Source organism: Elaeis guineensis, chromosome 16 (genome assembly GCF_000442705.2).
Source record: "Elaeis guineensis isolate ETL-2024a chromosome 16, EG11, whole genome shotgun sequence".
In the NCBI taxonomy this organism is placed as follows: domain Eukaryota; kingdom Viridiplantae; phylum Streptophyta; class Magnoliopsida; order Arecales; family Arecaceae; genus Elaeis; species Elaeis guineensis.
The window spans coordinates 36437862-36458133 of NC_026008.2; the positions used below are offsets into that span (position 1 = coordinate 36437862).

Genomic DNA, 20272 nt, shown 5'->3' on the forward strand with positions numbered 1-20272 from the left:
ATATGTCGGCGTTGGCCGTCAGCAGCTCTGTCAGTCGGCGTCGTTCGGTGTCGGGCAATTGAGACCCGACCCAAACTTTTCTGTCGGGATTTTCTCCTATCGGGATCGCCTCGAGCTGCTCGGCCGGCGAACCCCGTTCTTCCTCCTCCCGTTGGTCCAGTTTGTCGATTGTCAGAGGATCCTTCGACTCGTCGCTTTGAGCGGAGATTTGGAAGCATCGTCGGGCGAGCTGTTGATCTCCGCGCATCTCCCCGACTCCGTTTTTGGTCGAGAATCGAATAAGGAGATGGTACGTCGAGACGATCGCCTTGAGGGCGTTCAATCCGGGTCGTCCAAGTATGGCGTTGTAGGCCGAAGGAACTTGGACGACCGCGAAAGTGAGGGAGACCGTGCTTTGCCGTGGTTCGGTGCCGACCGTCACGGGCAGGGTGATTTCTCCTTCTGTCGTGACGGTGTCTCCGGCAAAGCCGATCAGGGGCACAGGGACCCTCCTAAGTCGGTCAGGTGACAGTCGCATTCGGGAGAAGGTCGAGTAAAACAAAATATTTGTCGAACTTTCATTATCAACAAAAATTCGTTTTACATCATAATTGGCTATTGTCGCCGACACAACAACAGCGTCGTCGTGGGGAGTCTGGATGCCCCGAACGTCGCCTTCTGTGAAGGTGATTACGTCGTCCGGGCGTGGCCTTTTCGTCGGCTCCCCTCCTGCAGACGTTCCCGGTCCCAGCCGCTTGGAAATCACGTTGATGACTCCGACCGTCGGCTGGTTGGTCGGCGCCTCTTCAGTCGGCTGGGGGCGTCGATCGGCAACCGATTGAGTCGGCGGACCCTTCCGAAATTTGCCGAGGTACCCCCGGCGGATGAGATTTTCAATCTCATCCTTCAACTGGACGCACCGCTCGGTGTCGTGGCCGTGGCTCCGATGGAACCGGCAGTACTTCCAACGGTCGAGGCCCTTTGCCTTCAGAGGCGGAGGCCGTCGCAGGTATTCCTCTCCCTCGATCTCCATCAGGATCTGCGGACGGGGAGCGGAGAGAGGAGTGTAGGAGTCGTACCTGGGACGCACCGGCCTCGAAGTCTGTCGCCGGGGCGATTTTTGGATTCGTCGGGGTGGAGAGAGCCGACCATCGGTCGGGGGCCTGCTTGGTTCGGCGGGCTCCCGACCTTTCCTCCGCTTTTCTTTCGGGCATCTGGGCTCGGCCAAGCGTCGGTCGGACGCTTCTTCGTCCGCGCGCATATACTTGTATGCGCGTTCCAGTAGCTCGGCATAAGTCCGGGGGAGGGTCTTGTCCAGAGAATAAGTGAATCGGGACACCCTCAAGCCCCGCTTCATGGCTGAGACAGCCATGTCTTCGTTGAGGTCCCGGACCTCGAGCGTGGCCGCGTTGAATCGCGCCACGAAGTGTCGGAGCGTCTCGTTTTCCCCCTGCTTGAGGGAGAAAAGGCTGTCCGACGTTCGCGGCGGCTTTCGGCTAGTGCTGAAATGGGCCACGAACGAGTGTTCGAGCTGCCCGAAGGAATGGATATTGCCCGATCGAAGACCGGAGTACCAAGCCCTGGCAGCCTTGCGGAGTGTGGCGGGGAAGCCGATGCAAAAAAGAGCGTCGGTTGCCCCTTGAATCGTCATGAGAGCTTTATAGCTCTCGAGGTGGTCGACTGGGTCGGTGGAGCCGTCGTATGGCTCCACGTGCGGCATCTTGAACCGACTGAGAATCGGCTCGTCGAGGACCAGTCGGGAGAGAGGTTGGGCGGTTTGGAAGTCGACGTCGTTTGAAGACTTCTAGCCGTCCGTCTGCAGTTGGGCGAGTCGGCGGTCGATTTCCTCGAACCGTCGCTCGTAGTCGTCCGCTCGTCGATGCTGGGAGACCCCAGGGGTGGAGTCTCCGGAAGATTCTGAAAGGGAGGCCGACGGTGTGCGCAGCCGCTTCTCCTTCCTTGCCCGTTCCAACGGGGAGGGAGAGGGCCGCTGGGACCGTCGGTCATCGCGCCGTGGTCGTCCCTCCTCTTCTCCACGGGAGCGCTGTTGGGGGCGCTCGCATGGAGGCGACAGGGATCGGCGCGGTCGTCGGCGGCTGCTCCTGGAAGGCATCGGTCGGGCCGCCGGTTGCTGCTGGAGGCTTTTGACTGCGTCGGTCAGTACGGTCATCTGCCGTACGATGGCCGCGATCTGCGCCTCCGTGGTCACCGCGGGGTGTGGAGAGCTGGGCTCCGCCGCCGATGGTGGCGGAGAGGCCTCTTCCCGACGGGAAGAGCGCCTCGCCGACCCGGTGATCCTCGATCGTTGGGCTCTTGTCTTAGTCATGCTGCCCCCCTACCTGGCGCGCCAATCTGTTGCGGCCAATCGCCTCGTCACCCGATCGCCGGGAAGCGTGCACCTGCAAAAGGAAGTCCGCACTGACCGGAGGCGGCTCCGGTCGGGGACCCTCCGACGGTCAAGTAGAGAGGTGACTGGGCAACAGTGAAATGTAGACGGAGAGCTCTGAGAAAGAGGGAGAGAGAGAGGAGCGAGCCTGCGTATGTGGGAGAGACGGGCGGATCGATCCCTTGCACTGTTGCCTTCCCCGGTATATATATAGTGGAGCACGATATGGCGCCGTCATTAATGGCGCGGACAAGTGAGGAACTGTCAACTCACTGTGGACTGTCAGAGTCGCCGTGAAAACGTCATGTCGCCGTGTGGCTGTCCAATCATCAGGGTTGACTATGCCCTGTGCGGGATAATGCCCCTAGGTAGCCGTGCCGCATATCCGTGTCAGAGCTGACAACGTCTGGCGGCTGTACGGTGGTTGGAGGAGCCGACCGACCCAAAGTCGGCAACCAGCTGAGTGGTGTCGGGCCCCTCCATCGGTCGGCGAGCTTCATGTGAGTCGGCCATCAGACCTCTGGGTTCAGTCGGTCGGGATGGATACGCCCGACATACCCCCAGTCGGTGATGGACCGTTGGACGGCCGGCAGTTAGCCGCTGATGGCATCTGTCAGTCGGTCGCCCCGGCCGACGACCGGTCGGTCTATCGGCCAGTCGGAGTCGTCCGTCGGAGGCGGTCGGGCCGTCAGTCGGTCGGGCCCTCCGGCAGTCGGTCGGGCCCTCTGGCAGTCGGTCGGTCGGTGGGTATCCCCCAACAAAACCTATACATACAAAAGATTAAAAAAAAACTAGCCGCATAGAGCATCTGTACACACATTGATAGATGATTAACAAAGTATAACAACAAAGTGATAGGAACTACAAAATTGTTTTTATAATTCACATGGTAGAAATTTGATGGTTCAGTAAACTCCAAAATGAAATGTTTCTGCTTTTTTTTTTTTTTTTTAATTCAACTTTCTCTCATGTACTGTGCCAATTCCCGTGTATCACGAGGTATATAAAACTTTTCGACCTGCTTGGCATGACATCACTCATTTCCAAATAAAAATATATATTTTTGTAGCTAGAAAAGGATTCTCAGCAAGCGATGATTGAGACTGCTGTACCAATCATTACTTGCAACGCGCGCAGAATCTTTTGGAGAAGGTAAAAAGGTTCCCTGCAGCATATTCTTTTATATTTTGAATAGAAATAAATTATTTTTTTTTAAATTATTTTTTTGAAAGTTTTTGGTAGATAACGAGATAACTTCGCGCGTGATGCCGACGAGACCTCTCCCGCGAAAGCCGCCGTAAGCGGCTGGCAGTTCCGGGTTCGGGTTGTATGTTTTGCCCAAAAGCATGATTTCTTTCCTTTCGCGATATCAACCGTTGGATCGTACGATGATCGAGACCGGATCTGTACAGAAGTCCTTTGCAATTTGTGCAAGTCGCTATCTAACGGTTGGCATCGAAAGAGGAGATGGATCAGTCTTTCGCTCAAAAGAATGTTTTCTCTTCTTTCGCGACCGTTGGATCGCACAATGGCCGGTTCGAGATTTATGCAGGAGTGCTTTGAAAGTTGTGCATCTCTCGATCCAACGGTTCTATCGTTCTTGGCGCGAAAGATGCAACCCGAAGCCGGCAAATTCCACGCCCTCCCACCTTTTTCCTCCTTTCCTAGTCTGCGTTTCGGCTGCCGCTTTCTCGTGGTGTCAGATCCCATTCCTATCCCAGCCCAGTCTATATAGACTTTGAAGGCCGAAAAGTAGTAGAAGAAGAGGCAGAAGGGCAGCGAGAGCGATGGAAGAGAAAAAGAGACATGGATCGGTGGCTCCCCAGCTCTGTTTTCACGGGCTTCCACCTCCCAAGCCCTCGCCTTTTTCTCCTCTCCCCTCTTTTCCTCCCATCTTTTCCCCTAGACCCAGAGCCTTCTGCCCCTCCTCATGACCTCCTCCTCCTCCTCCTCCTCACCCTCTTTCCGAAGCCCAAACCCCAGAGAGAGAGCGCGCGAGAGAGAGAGTGAACCAAAGAGAGCAGCGGAGAGGTTGGTGGCGACGGGAGAGATGGAGATGGGTTCGGGCTCCGGGGAGGTGCACATCAAAGGCGTGCCCACCCACGGCGGCCGATACGTGCAGTACAATGTGTACGGTAACCTCTTCGAGGTCACCGCCAAGTACGTCCCGCCGATTCGGCCCGTCGGTCGTGGGGCCTACGGCATTATTTGGTAAGACGAATTCATCTCGCTTGCAGTCCTCGTTCAATTGATCGATTATTAACTTGTATTTGCATCTCAAAATCTCTTCTTTTGACATGCGCATAAAGTTTAGATTTCTGTACTGATTCTGATTTGGATTTCAATTAAGATTCTGTGCTGGGGAATTAATTCTTACCCTATATAGGCTTTTTTTTTTTTTTTTTTTTGTGGATTATTGGACATTAATTGAAGTACAACGAAGAGAGAAAAAAAAAAAAAAAAAAACACTTTTTTATTGGTTCACAAACTCTTGGGTGTTGTGAGGAAATGGATGATTGATAAGGCAGCAGTAGCAGGCACTCCAGAAATTTTAGAAAAATAATCCCAAGAAGAGTTTTTGGGATGTTTAACTGATTACCAGAATTCTCTGGTGTTTTTTTTGTGGGGGTTTTGGGTGGGTTGGGGGGGCGAGGGGTGTGGGGTATGTTGACCTCGTTGCCTGGAGTATCGACAACTTGGTAGAATTCTTCAGCTTCTACGCCGGTTGAGTCAAGGGCCATGAGCCAGCACTCTCCGTGCCTTGGTCACCACAGGTGACTTCAACTTCACAAGGTTTACTTCAGACGAAGTTATAGACAGGGCTACAGGTGTGATGTGGATGAGTTTGGGGATGCAATCCGAGAGCTTAGTTTGGTGGACCTTCTATTAGAAGGTAGGAGATTCATCATTTCTTGATCGCTCCCTCATCTCTTTGAATTTGAATTCCAAGTTCCTAGGGGTCCGCTAGATTGCTGCCGAAACCTATCCGTGAGCTCAATGATTGGTTTTGTGAAGGTGTGGTTTCATCATGAGGGAGCTGAAGCAATTTCGTTTTAAGAAGTTTTGGTGTTAGGTGGAGGGTTTCGCCTTTAGTTAGGGACTTCTGGAACTCAGGCCTTCTCAAGTTCAATCAGTGTTCTTTGTTTTAGTGATTACTTTAGATGCCTCCAGAAATGGCTAAATGATTGAAAAAGAGAGGTTTGATGTATCATCAAAACCACTCTTTGAAAAGAAATTGATAATAAGCATACATTGAAGAGACCAGAGTGCTCTAGAAGGCTGAGCAGGCCAGTTATATAGATGCAAAACCATTTCCACAGCAAATGCCCGAAATTGGAGGAAACGCTTTGGAGAGGGTGATCCAGGGTCTTGTAGCTTTGTAAAGGGAACCTCAGCACTATTTGCTTTGATAAAATCTCAAACACCATGAGGCACTTCAGCACCATTTGGAATATTGGTCACAAGGGAAAATCAATATCATTGGATGGAGACCTTCGTAAGTCCACCCTCCTTTATTTCAAGGGCATTTTGAGAACCAGGGTGGATTAGGCAGCATCAGTGAACTCCTTTACTGGCAGTCTTCACCATCGCCCCATGCACTGGATAAGATGTTTCTTGATGTGATTTGGTCTGCAGATTTTGGTTTTAGAGGGATGAATCTTTGGGCCAGATAGTTCCTGTTATGCTTCTACCAGAGTTTTGTCAATAAGAACATTTGTGAACTCCTCCCAGTCTTTCTTCTGGGGGGCAGGGTTTGTTGCATTTCACCCTAACAGAAAATGGTCCTCATTCCTAAGAAAGAAGATGTTGCTGGGGTTTAGTTTCAGAATATAGGCTCATGAGACTGCTTAATGGTGTCTCCAAGGTTTTCGGCACTTGGCGAATATTCTGGCCGTTGTACTGCATTTGATTCTGGAGTCCTCTTGGTCCACCTTCCTCAAGGTTAGGACTAGTCTAGCTATTTATAGACTGTGTAACAATGTCATGGGAAGTTCTTCTCTGGCATCCTCAGAGAAAGATCTCAAGCATTCTTCTTAAATTAGACCCAAGAAGGCTTGCGACCTTTTTAAGCTAGAGGTCTTGCCAACAGGTGCTAGCTGCTAGAGGGCTTAGCTCAAATTGGATAAGTTGGGTTTTGGAGAGCAATTTCTTCCGAGTATGCGTTCATCTGCAATGGCTCCACTCACAGGGCTTTCCAATATCGAAGGGGCCCTAGTTAGGGACACGTTCTCTTGTTGTTGTATGTACTCTAGTCATAGATATACATAGCCTCATGAAGTCTAAAAGCAGTGACCTTCATTTCTGGGTGCGGAAGTATGATGGCCTCTCATGGAGTACATATAAAATTTTTCGTTTATATTACTCTTTCATTCTTTTTCACTGGAGCATTTCTTTCTTGTTTAATGTCTTTTGATAAGAGATTGCCCTGTTTAAACAACTCCTGTTTGTAGGTAATTTCATTTCTCAAGAATTGTTTCCCTTCATATTCACCACACTGAAGAGTTTATCTTTAACTGTTTGATACTTAAAACTAATTACTAATACTCTGAAGATTGAATCACCCTTTTTTCTCCTTGTCCTGCAGTGCTGCTGTGAATTCACAGACAGGAGAAGAGGTTGCTATTAAGAAGATTGGCAATGCATTTGATAATCGAATTGATGCCAAACGAACTTTAAGAGAAATAAAGCTTCTTCGACACATGGCTCATGAAAATGTGAGTTCAACTTACTGGTTGTAGTCAATTTAACATCTTTTAGCATCCAACTGATCCTTTTGAATCATGCTATCTATTTGATTATTAGCAGTTTTATCAGTGGTAAATTCTTCCTCAACATCATTTTTCAATTATTGTCTTTGTTACCAGTATCACAGGGTCATGAGGTAAGCATTGACTTGGCAAAGTTGCCTAACTCCATCAAGCATTTTGGTAACAAGTGTTAGGCATTGAAACTGTTGATTTCTCCTCTTCAAAGGAAACCATTTCATCATAGAGTAAAATTGTAAAATAATACCATGAAAGAAAACACCCTGCCTGTATGATTTGTTTATTAAGTGCTTATGCAGTGCTGAAGCATCTACCTAGAAATTGTTGGAAAGTCACTTCTATGATTTTGCATAATGCTTGCCAATTTGGAGATAGGAGTCCTGTAAGGATGCTCCTCTGTGGTAATGGTGTCATATTTTTTCTGCTAGTTGTTGACAATAGCTCTGTGTTATGCTGCTTCTTTGGAACATGATAATTCTTTTTGGCCATGTTCTTTGAAGTAGCCATGCATCAAGGTCCTTAGCCATCTCCATGTTTCTTTGTTCAAACGACTGCTGGCTTAACTTTAGACACTCTTACAAGGGTTGATTTCTGTAAATTAGAATTCCATAAGGTTATCATTGTTAAAACAATTGAAACTATATAGCTTTTTTTAGTCCTGCTACAATCTATTTAGCAAGCTTTTATTAGAGGTTATCTTTTAAAGAATTCCTAGCGATCCAGCATTTTTGGTTTCCCTGCAGATATTTCATCTTCCTCTTCTGCTATACTAATTATCCTAGGTTTGTACTGCTGTATTTTGGAATATTTGTTAGATATACTTGTACCCCCAGTGCAGTATCATGAGTTTGATCTGGTTTGACATCCATCTTACTAATTTAATGGTTCTTTTACACTTACTGTTTGTAAAATATTTTTGGACATGGGGTTTATCTTTACTCATGATTTCTTTGTATTCCTTGAACAGATCTACTATTATCCTTGCCTTATTGTTGGAATTACTAGTTTATGTGCTAGCTTTCCTTTGTAGAATCCATACACCTTTGACAACTTGATTAATTATTGGCCACAGGTTATTGCAATAAAGGATATCATTCGCCCTCCAAAACGAGAAAACTTCAATGATGTCTATATTGTTTATGAATTAATGGATACTGATCTTCATCAGATAATTCGCTCTGACCAGCCATTGACTGATGACCATTGCCAGGTTTGGCGCTTGCAATCTCTCTGGTATTTATTCTTGCATATTTAAGTAGTTCCATAAATGCATATTTGGATGTGTTTCTTATTTCTTTGTCTCTTAATGTTCGTATATCATGATTTGAGTGGAAATTAGTTTTGTGTACCATGTCCTTAGGTTACTGGAAGCCTATTATCTAAAGCTTTTATATGTCCATATTGGGCTTCTGCACAGTTGGATACAATTGACTTGACATGATTTAAGTGCCCTTACAGTTCTAGACTCACTTGCTATTAGTTGATTCTAATCGATCCAATTACCCTGAAGAAATCCTCCTTTTCTGATTTTTACCTCACTCAATGTCCAATCAATTATTGCTCTAGGGCATCTTTAACAAATCCATGTCAAACCATTTATGGAAGATAGTGTTTTTCAAAACCTTTTCTGAAAAAATTGAGATTTTTTAAATAATCCAAGATAAAGCCATCTAAATGTTATTGAACACTGATGCTTTTCTTGGATTTTTGGACAGTCCAAATACATGGTCTAAACTTATTTCTCTGTTGGATAATTATTGTCACTACTTCTTGCTGCTCAAAATAGAGGGTGGGGCTGGCGGGCCTTGGCACAACAATAAGGTTGCTCCACTATGACCTAGATGTCATGGGTCCAAAACACAAAAACAACCTCTTTACATGCAGGACTAAGGCTGTGTATATCCGACCCTTCCTGGATCCTAGCCTCATGCACTGAGACACCCTTTACTTCTTGCTAAAAAAAAAATCACAATTCCTTGCTGAAGACCAGAAAATATATCTTGGTAATAAAATTGAGTAAATTTGTGTGCTTGTTTCTTTCAAGTAAACATGATTGTTTTAAATTATAATCAGGATTAATTCATCAAAGAATAATTTTACAATGAAATATTTATAGTTTTATAGTTAATATTGGTATCATTATATATTATAACAATTATGCTATTCAAATATTAAAAATTTGACTTTTTTGTTGATTTTATTTTTCAAATTTTCATAGATCCTTTCTTTGTATAGAATTGGCTACATAAATTTGATATGGAGGCATTCCAAAGGATTCAGAATGCATGCAGGACAAAGTTAAAATGCAGGTATTGCTTGCATTATTCCAAGGGAGGCAAAATGTGCAAAAAACTGCACTTGTCTTAAGTTGGTTGGGTTTAGATGTCTGGTACCCTTCAAGAGGTGATGTATGCTTGAGTTACAAGATATCTTATAGAGCGCAACAAACATTAGTATAGTCCTTTCACATGCTTGGAACTGTATCTCTTGCTCTTTGGAAGAAGCTACAACATAATGACCCTCCTGATGTCCTTGAATACTCTTATTTTCAGATTTCTTTTTTAATCAATGAAGGCTGTGTAGATAATTCCTGTTTGCATTTTTTTTCCATCTAATATCTGAATAATAGATTCACCTAAATCATTTGCCTTTGTCTTGCATGATGCTAAATTCATTTTCTGTGCTCCTTGTTACAAGTCCGAATCTTTGTTCTATTACAGTAGAAATTGCTTATGGTATGAATCATAAGTTTGATTCTCTGTTGGGAACATATATTGTTCGTGTTCTATTTTCCTTTTCCCTTAAGAACTAATTATAAATAAGCCAAGCTAATCAAATTTACTCAGATATTTTTTATATGTGGGCTTATTTCTTTTCATTCCCTGAATAGTTTCCTTGATTGTTTTAATCTAGTAGACTTTCTCTTCTATTTCTCATGCGTGGTTCTGTCCTAACACTGTTAATCCAGTGTTATTCTTGTTTAACAACTTTTGCGAGGATCGTGTCCATTATTCTATAATCTCATCCTCTTCAGATTCTCTGCTAAAGTCAGTTTTGATGATTCTGCAGCAGGGCTGTTCCTTATTTTTTTTCTCCATTTGCTAGTCCATATGATTTTTTAACTGTTTCAAATCTCAAAGTCTTCATAAACAGTCTTTGTTATGACTGCTGTTTTCCCATTCTAAGCACCTTGCTTTTTTAAATTTATCCATCTGCTTCCATGCTCTAACTTTTTCATCAATTTTTTTCTGTACACAAAGCAAACACAATTTTTTTCAGGAATCTATTTTGCATCTGAACTGTATGTGAGCTGTTTCAGGAATTTATAAAATGTGTATTCTTTCCCTCTTTTTCCTTTTTTTTTTTTAAGTAACTTGCTTTCTCATGTTTTGTTGCTTTTCTTTTTTCCCTTCTCATCCACCATTCTCAGGATTTCTTTGTTGGAACTACTAATAAATTGCAAGTTGTTGCCTTTTGTGAATTCGATCAAGAGTGAACACATTCATTTGTTCTATCCTTGTACTACATTGTCAACATTTTTGACCTTAATCGATCAAGTTTAGATACCTAGAGTTTGTGGTAACCATACTTAGTCTGAGAGGTCAAAATGAATTATTTATCATGGTTGTAGAGCTTTCAATGAAGTTAGCAGAACTTGCTGCCACACTCAGGACTGCCAGGCTCTTCCAAAAGCTTGTGTTTATTTATATATCCTTAAGATAATTGATATCATCTATTACCAATTTGTGGTTTTATGGTGTTGTTAGGGGTGATATTGCTATTCTATGTGCTACTTATTGAAGCTTTTGCAATATTTTTTGCTGGTATTTAAAGTGATTTAGCGCATTTGATCCTGCTGCATGATAATACTCTGAATATAAGCATCAGTTGTCTTTGACTTCTTGCAATCTGATCATGCATGACTTTCCAATGAAATGCATGTGGCAGTTTTTCCTTTATCAGTTACTTCGTGGGCTGAAATATGTGCATTCAGCACATGTCTTGCACCGAGACCTTAAGCCTAGCAATTTGCTCTTAAATGCAAATTGTGACCTTAAAATAGGAGATTTTGGACTGGCAAGGACAACTTCTGAAACAGACTTTATGACGGAGTATGTTGTCACTCGTTGGTACCGGGCACCTGAGTTGCTTCTTAATTGTTCAGAGTACACTGCAGCAATTGATATTTGGTCAGTAGGATGCATACTTGGTGAGATCATGACCCGAGAGCCACTATTTCCTGGAAAAGACTATGTTCATCAGCTAAGGCTGATAACTGAGGTATGATCTTGAGATATTTCTATGCATAAACCATTTTCTGTGGTTGTTACTCAGATGAATTTCCAGCTGAACAATAATGTCATTTATCAATTCATTCAATCTTATGGCAATTTGGTATACATATTGCTCAACAATGATGTTTTCGTTTGGTACTTCAGCAGCTAGATGGTCTTCTTTCCCTCCCCCACCATAATTGTTAGGTTTCGTTCTTCATTGTTTTGTTCTATTTTTCCTATTTGTACTTTTTTACTATTCCAATGAAGACGCAATTGTATTAGATTTGGGAAGCCATCGTAAACTACAAGTCACCTATCAAAAGTAGACCTCGGGCCACCATCTTGGAAATCCATCCATTTTTATTCAGAATCTACGAGTATAAAAGAGATTTATATGTTTAAATTTTAAGTATTGGCAAGTCCAAAGAGCATGTTGGCAATATATGATACCTTTAAGTATTACCTGAAACATGGTCTACTTCTCAGTACATAATTTTCAGTCAGATTTACTGATTGATATCGTATGCACTGCATCTGATTTTTTTTCCCCTACTCAATGTGGCAAACTGGGTTGGTTCAATGGACTGATTTCTTGAGTATTGCATTTTTGCATTTATATTGGTATATCTAAAAATGTTGTTAATGCAATATATCATGTCTGATTTACATTGGTGTATCTAAAAATATTGTTAAAGTAAAATATCATGGCTGGTATTCTATTTCTACAAGTAACCTCGCTGACAGTTTATTTTCTAGTCAAATTTTCTAATGGTCCATAATTTAAGATCATTGGTTTAGTTGCTTCTACTGAAGGCATCTGACCTATCTTGAACTGAAATTTGAAAAAAGAATTATATGCTCTTGGAACAAAATTGAGAAATCTGATTGTCAGACTAACCAGAGTGCCCTGAGATGCATATTTTCCCATGAGCTATGATACGGTGGGTTGCACGCATCTTTGTGAAAGTGCCAAAATTTCATTGTTAACCATTATCCATCTATAAGTTGAAATCTGTATGCAAGTTTGCTACTCCACATCAGTATAAAAACATGGAGAGGTGTTGTCTATAGATGTAAGATCAGGGAACTAATGACATGATAGTAAAAGAGGCACAATCTAGAAAATATTTCTCTTTGTGGTTTTATGAGAGTGAAATTCTATGGTGATAACAATCATGATTTTGGTTTATCTGTGCTCCTATTGTTAAACATTATGACATATTAAATACTATTTTTATGGTCAAATTAGTTCTTCAGTTTTTCTCTCTAACTAATAAGAGATTTGGTTTAAAGCTCCGCAAAACTCAATTACCTAAATTCCACTTACCAATCATCATTCTGCATATCTGTATCTAGATCATTAGTGTATGGTTAACTGTGTGTATGTGTGTGTGTGTGTGTGTGTGTGTTGTGTCCAAGCAGAAGGCTTGAATAGATTGAATAATTTCATTTTCAGTGTGCCGTTTTTACCTCGCAGAATTATTTTATGAAAACTTTCTTCTAGCATTATATAGAATGACACGATGGGTAAGATTAAATGACATTGTGCTCTATCATTCTGAAAAGCTAATAGGTTCACCAGATGACTCGAGCCTTGGGTTTCTTCGAAGTGATAATGCCCGAAGGTATGTGAGGCAGCTGCCCCAATACCCAAGTCAACCTTTCCGGGCTAGGTTTCCCAATGTGTCTAGTGGAGCTGTTGATTTATTAGAGAAAATGCTAGTGTTTGATCCAAGCAAGAGAATTACAGGTATATCAATATTTTAAAGGTTTCTGTTCTAATTTGCAACATATAAAATTTCTGAACATTGTCTTCCTGCAGTTACTGAGGCTCTCTGTCACCCTTATTTGGCATCTTATCATGATATTAATGATGAACCTGTCTGCCCGGCTCCGTTCAGTTTTGATTTTGAACAGCCTTCATTTACTGAAGAAGATGTTAAAGAACTCGTCTGGAGGGAAACTTTGAAATTCAATCCAGATCCAACGCACTAGGGAAATTTTCGTGTGTGTGCTACACATTGCTGAAGGTAATTGATAGTATTTGTAACTATGCTTTGCCCTTCGAATCAAAATTGCTGCCTGATATATAACAAGATGGGTGAGTGGCCTGAAGCCACTAGAAGCTAAGTCATCTACGCAGTCTGCTTGTAGTCTGTTGTATTGTGAGTTTGAAGTTGAACCAGAGCATGAGAAAACAAAGGTGACTCGATATTTTCAAAAAGAAATCCATGTTGTATGCAGATCTTTGCTATGGACTCTTTATTTGAGAAACAGGTAGTGTTTGTGTTAGAATTGCATGGAAATGTTCTGGTGCCCATATTCTTCAGCCACTATTTTGAAAATGTTGTTAGTCCGTAATCTTTAAGCTCTTTGACAGTGTTCTATTCATTTACCTCAACATATTGGCAGGGAACCAGATAATCAAGTCTTTTTGGATTATCTTGTCTTATATTGGCCATCTTTTCTCCTTAATTAATATTTCAGCTTATCCCATGTTATTGTAGATGTAGTACTTTGAATTAGGAATTGGTGTTTGAAGAGAGGGCATATGAAATAATTCTGCATTGCTTCTTGCTGCTGTGGGAAATTTAATGTATAAGTATTTTGAATTCCCTTGGAGAAGCTGCTGCAGTACAGCAGTCACTTGTTTCCTACCAAATAGTTTCCAATTAATGTTGTTATAGATGATATTTGGAGAAGACAGAAAATGTGGATTTGCAAATCAATTTGATAGGGAAAGGAAAAGAACATCAAACATACCATTGGTTGATGAAATCACGAATACCTGTTGTGGTATGTATCTTGTCAAGCATCAATCTGTATCAATCATGCCAAATATTTCAAATTACTTTAAAAAAAAAATTTCTGATGGCATTTGTTCTTTTCATAACTTTTTGTTTGGTTACATTGGATCATAGTTATCCAAATAAGAGGGATGGGAAGACATGGAAACACTCGTGGATCCTTTTAGAAGTTCACTTTTTATGGTAATATTCAAGTTGCAAGTGATGCGGTTGGGCAATGATCAAAAAATGGTATGGGCTATATACAAGAGAATCACAAGATGTAAAGCAGAAGGAGTTGAGTCGCTCTTGTAGCCCTGAGACAATCCTTCAGGAGTTTACATTGTTTACAGATGAAGTAGAGATTATTTAACCAATCTATTCCTTCTCAGATCACGAGAAAACATTAGGCCTGTATTGTCAACATAAGCTAATGCATCATCTTTGTTTTATCCATTAATAAAGAAAAGCTATTCTCTACAAATTATTTTGTCTCAAACAAAGATAAGTTCACAAATTTGATAATTGACATGCTATGATAAAACTTCATTCTATATATTTGATACCATTCTGGTTTTCAAGGAGCAACCGAACATTTGAATGCATATTCTTGTATGAACCAGAAGCTTTTCCATTACCCCTCAAAGAAAAGTATGAACCCTGAAGCTTAAAATGCACCAGTCCCCTCAACATTTGTATCAACATTTTATTGCTCCACTAAAATCTTATTGTCAATTGCAGTCTTTCTTTGTTCAATTTTCATGTACCATTTCTATCAAAATGAAGGCAAAACCCCGTCCAAGTAATAACATCATGGCATCATGAACCCGAAGCTTAAAATGCACTAGTCCCCTCAATATTTGTATCAACATTTTATTGCTCCACTAAAATCTTATTGTCAATTGCAGTCTTTCTTTGTTCAATTTTCATGTACCATTTCTATCAAAATGAAGGCAAGACCCTGTCCAAGTAATAACATCATGGCATCATGCATTTTTAGTATACAGTCCTCTGTAATCAAGTTATGTGGAAATATTATAGAACTTTGAAATGTAAGAACATAGATCTAGCACACAAAGGAGGAATGGATTACTCCATAACCTTCAAGGCTTTAACATTTTTATAGCAAACCTTAAGCATCAAGAAGCTAGAAGCACACAAAAGCTCTGCCACCAGCCACCATTGTACATGAGGATTGACTTGATAAACACTATATGAACGAACCATATGCGAATGCAACCTCGGAGATTATTAGCTCATGTATGAGCACTCCTCAAACACCACATCATCAATAGGTAGTCTGTCGGTCGGGAACGGGCATGGCTCAGCACCGGCACCCCGATCTGGTAGTGAAGCACAAGGTGTAGGACTCACTCCACTAGACACACCCTCAACATCAGTACAGGTCCATGACTGCTTCTTTGCCTTTGCTGCTAAATGGACTGTGACATTAGAAATGCAAATGCCTGTAAATGGTGCGTTTGAAATCCCCTCCAACCTTGCTGCTTGTGTTACATCTGTGGCAACAACATCACTGTAACTGATCCCTTTGACAACCGGAATGGCATTGGGATCATACTTGTTATCAGGGTGGGACTTGTAGGCTCCAGTCATCCAGAACACCCACTTCATGGTGTTGAGATTCATCCCCCTGACAAAGATATCCTTCACATATGCTCCCCTCCCAATAGCAGTCTTGATTCGGACACCGGACTCGGAATCGATGGCGGTGATATCCTCAGCCCTCACATCTTGAATTCCACCTGACATCTCGCTCCCTAGAGCGATGACGGCACTGGTCGGGGAGATGCAGGTTAGCCTTCGGATAATGATGTGCTGGCTCGGCATTCCGAAAGCAATGCCATACTCATCCCAGCCGCTCTTGATGGCAACGCAGTCATCACCAGAGACTATGTAGCAGTCCTCAATTCGAACATGGGTGCAGGAGTCTACCAGAAGAAGAAAACTCATTAAGAAAAGCTGAATCAGAGCTAGTTTTCTACTGAAACATGTAGAAGAAACAGCATCGAAGGAATAGAGGAAAGATTGGATATTTCATTATAGATTTGAACAGCTGATTCTGAAGGAAAAATAACTCTAAGCAAATTTGCCTGTGTTTGGTCTTATAGAAGTCATATTCATTGGCATAAATTGCTTGAAAGTCTAAACTAGAGCACACTACCTTAAAATTTCTTCAAAGCTCCATGACTATGCTAAGACATGCAAGCATCATTCCTCAAAAAATGGAACATTATGGTCAATTCAGAGAAATGAATTATCAAAAGACTTATCTCAATTTTCTGGGATCAGATTTATATATCCTTAACAATGCATTCATCCTAAGGGCAACCTCCAGCATCAATGCAAGCTAGAGTGATGTAGATTACCAAACCAAATTTCCAGAGCAGCATTAGTACCTGGGTTTATCCCATCTGTGTTTGGAGAATGGAGTGGTGCGAGTATAGTGATGCCCGAAATTATAATGTTGCTGCAAAGTTGAATTATTTCAGTCACAGCTATGGCTTCAAAGAAATGTTCAAATGATGGTTTCAGATTTGGTTTAAGAAAGTGATTAAACCTGCTGTAGACCGGATGGACGTTCCATGCAGGAGAGTTGAGTAGTGTAAGATTGGATATAAATATCTGGTCGGAGTGTAATAGTTCAATGAGATATCCGCGTGTGTATTTAAGCTTGCCTCCATGGAATTGCTGCCACCAGAAGGCCCCCTGCCCATCAATTGTTCCATTGTCCCCTGAAATTTTTGACATGATGCATTGGCATCAATGACTCTAATTTTATCTTTGGTATTACAATCATATGCTTGTTAACAATATTGATAATTTAGAAGCATATGACAGTATGGTAAGTATTGAAGAACTAGCTTGATGGTTGTTGCATGCCTGTGATAATTACATCAGTGAGGTTTGATCCTCCAATGAGGCTGCTGTATCTTCCACCAGCATGATCTCTTCCTCTTCCATACGAGGGCAGAGGATCGATGACAGGCCATTCACTAATATCCTGTGCCAACAAAAATGGAATTTCAAGCGTCTGTTTTTGTTGAAAATTCAAAAGTTTAGCAGCTTGATAAGAGAGGAGTTGGGATTAAACCTTATAACAATAAAAGCCTTGATTCACAAAGTTCAGAGGATATAAAAAAACTGGTACTTGTCATTACTGGTTTCAATATCATAGATATTTTTCATCTGAAGAACTACTTAACCCAGCTTGCTGAAGAACTACTTATCCCTTGATTTTGACTGCCAATTTATCTCTTAATCCATGGTCTTCAGACTTATGACTGTGTAACTATGTGCTTAAACAGGAATAATTATATGCCCAAACAAGCACAATTGTGTATGCTAATTTTAAATGTAAAACACTAATCATATAAGAAGGTCTTTTTGATATTGCTTATGCTTTTTAAAATGCTTTTCTTACAACAAGCTATAAACTTGGTTTTGTGTCTTCTTTTAAAATGATTTTTCAAAATTTTTTCTGTAAAGTTGCTTTTCAGATGTTCTTATCAATTACTTTTTTCCAGAGACTATTTTCTTAGAAAGTATTTTTGTTTTAAAAATTATTTTTTAAAGAAACAAAGTTAAGAGGATAATTAGCATCCCAAAGTTTCTAATATTAAGTAGTAAGAAAGATTTGGAAAATTATTTATTTTTTTAAAAAGATACCTTCTATTCTACTATTAAAAGAGCAGCATCTATGAGATCTTGCTAGAAGATTTGTCTAGTTGCACTCATGTGCATCATATATGCTAATAAACTAAACTCAAAGCTGATTGAATGGATGTGAACTTGTGTCTGATCAATTAAATATACGACCTATCAAGTTAATCACTCAAAAAAATTTTATTATAATATCGAAATATAATATAATACAAAATGATGAGATGTACCGAGTGTCAGTAAGATATGAGACTATATAACTGATCCAGTACCATATGATATGGTAACGTTTAATACGATATGTCCCATATGGTACCAACTATTATGGCAAACTTGTTTCCTAGCTTTTATCTATGTAAACTTCCACGGTTTACATGACACAGAATGAAGCCAAAATACTAATTATGTCGATATCAATTATTAAAATTAGTTATTAATATGACTTGTGGGAGATGGCACATTAGGGGAAGAAAAGAGAAGGAAAAAATACAGGGGAAGGGAGGCGGTGACCGGAAACCGGACCTGGGTGGCGAGGATGACGGCGTCGCGGTGGAGGAAGAGGGTGAAGGAGCTGGTAAGGTTGAAGGGGCCCGTCAGCCACCGCCCCGCCGGCACGTACAGCATACCACCGCCGCCGTCGCCGGCGAACTGGGCCAGGTGCGCCACCGCCGCCTGGAAGGCCTTCGTGTTGGAGGTCTTGCCGTCGCCAACCCCGCCGAAGTCCTTCAGCGACGCCGTGTTGGCCCGGCAGCTCGTCGCCGCGTACTGGAACGCCCCCATCACCCCGCCATCGCGGCTGCCGCCGGGGAGGTGGATGCTCCGCCGGGCGCATTCCGCCGTTCCGATGAATACCGCCATTAGTGAAATCCATAACGCCAAGGTCTGGGGAAAGAGGTGGGAAGCATACGAGTTAGAGGAGAAGAACAGAGAAACAGAGGAGAAAATTAGAGAAAGAAGGAGAACTATGGGATTAGTAGGGTTAATTTCCTGGTTCTTGTTTGTTTTTTGAAGTATAGAGAAGGAAAAAAAGGAACTTTTTCTCTACGAAATACTAAATGGGATAGATAATGGGGAAAAAAAATACTTCTTTTTAAATTTTTTGACCGCAAGATGGTATTTTTTGAAAAAAAGAAAAAGCTGTTTTTGGTGTAAAAAGATGACACATCGAGGAAAAACTAGAAGCAGGAGGAGAAGAAATGGGAGGAAACAAAAAAAAAAAAAAAAAAAAACATTTTTATGATAACATTTTACCATTCTTCCTATAATATTGAAGAAACAGAAGCAAAAGAAAACTTTTTTTCAGTTTTGGAGGGGAAAAAAAAAAGGCTCTTTTAAGGAGAAGCTAGAAGAATGAGATAGAGGAAAGGAAGAAGGAGAAGGACAAAATAAGTAGCTCAGTTTTAGGAACTTATTTCCTCTTTTTGGAAGGATATGAAGAGAAACACAAAAACAAAAAAGGAAGACCTTTTGAGGAAAGAAAATGGTAGCTCTGAGAAGAAACTCAAAAGAAGAAGTGAATGAGCAGTGCTAATGATAAATTTTATAAACTCCCATACTTTCTCCATTGTTTCTCTAAGCATAGAGGGAGAAGAACAGAGCTCTTCTTATATTGTAAACACCATAATAGTTTTGATGCCAGAAAGAGAGAGAGAGAGAGAGAGGAGGGGGGAAGAGTGGGAGAAAAATACTTGGAGTGAGATGCTACTGTGCCTCCGCCAAGCCATTTGTGAAGAAGGACGGAGAAAGCAGCAGGTTGGCACGGTGGGCGAGATGCAGAGCATGAGAAGGACAAATGGAGAGGTTTTATAGAGTTTTTTCAAGCTCGGAAGTTGGCGTTACATTGTGGCCCTCAGCATCCACTGATAATTATAATATGAGTATTGCCACTAATCATCCGTAATTATCGGGTTTATGTCGCAGTTGATGATTGATGAGGTACATGGATAATTTTTGGTTTCCATAGGCCTTAATCTTTGGTTTAAGTGGCATAAATATGTAAAAATATTTAAAGTATGTTATTTTTCTGAAATACATGTTTCATCCTTTTGAAAAGAAATTATTTTTTTTCTTGTGCTCAAACACCGGTTGGATGAAAACATAATGAAATAAATGGATTAAGAGATTTTTATAATATACAAATTCCATTATTATTTTTTGTATTACTGAGTTTTGAACTTTTGCTTTGGAAGGAGTCACCAAGATTAATAAAAAAAAGCTCCTTTTGTTCCTACATTCATGAACTAGTACCCAAGTGGTATAAGAAATTGTTGGATTATACCCTTACGCAATTTTGAAATGAGATACTTTGGAAAAGATGCGAGATTCTCCTTCATAAGGTTTTCAGACTTACCATTTTCATGTTGTTATGATCTCTCTCTTACAAGCCAACAAGGTCTT

General features: G+C 41.5%; 2 protein-coding genes across 2 annotated transcripts; one reads left to right on the forward strand and one right to left on the reverse strand.

Annotated features, from left to right (window-relative positions):
* Nucleotides 1–4132: 4132 nt before the first annotated feature.
* On the forward strand, nt 4133–13703 carry LOC105059527 (mitogen-activated protein kinase homolog MMK2). Its single transcript, XM_010942854.4, has 6 exons — nt 4133–4576; nt 6951–7080; nt 8204–8341; nt 11080–11412; nt 12975–13158; nt 13231–13703. The coding sequence occupies exons 1-6, from the start codon at nt 4296–4298 to the stop codon at nt 13401–13403; spliced, it is 1239 nt and encodes a 412-aa protein (XP_010941156.1). The 5' UTR covers nt 4133–4295; the 3' UTR covers nt 13404–13703.
* A 1503-nt stretch (nt 13704–15206) lies between these two features.
* Nucleotides 15207–19719, reverse strand: LOC105059528 (probable polygalacturonase). The gene is made up of 6 exons (XM_010942855.4): nt 19564–19719; nt 18398–18757; nt 17096–17216; nt 16773–16947; nt 16612–16682; nt 15207–16143 (listed from the first exon to the last, which is right to left on the reverse strand). Exons 1-6 carry the CDS (start codon nt 19654–19656, stop codon nt 15446–15448), a joined length of 1518 nt encoding a protein of 505 aa, XP_010941157.2. The 5' UTR covers nt 19657–19719; the 3' UTR covers nt 15207–15445.
* Between the last annotated feature and the right edge of the window lie 553 nt (nt 19720–20272).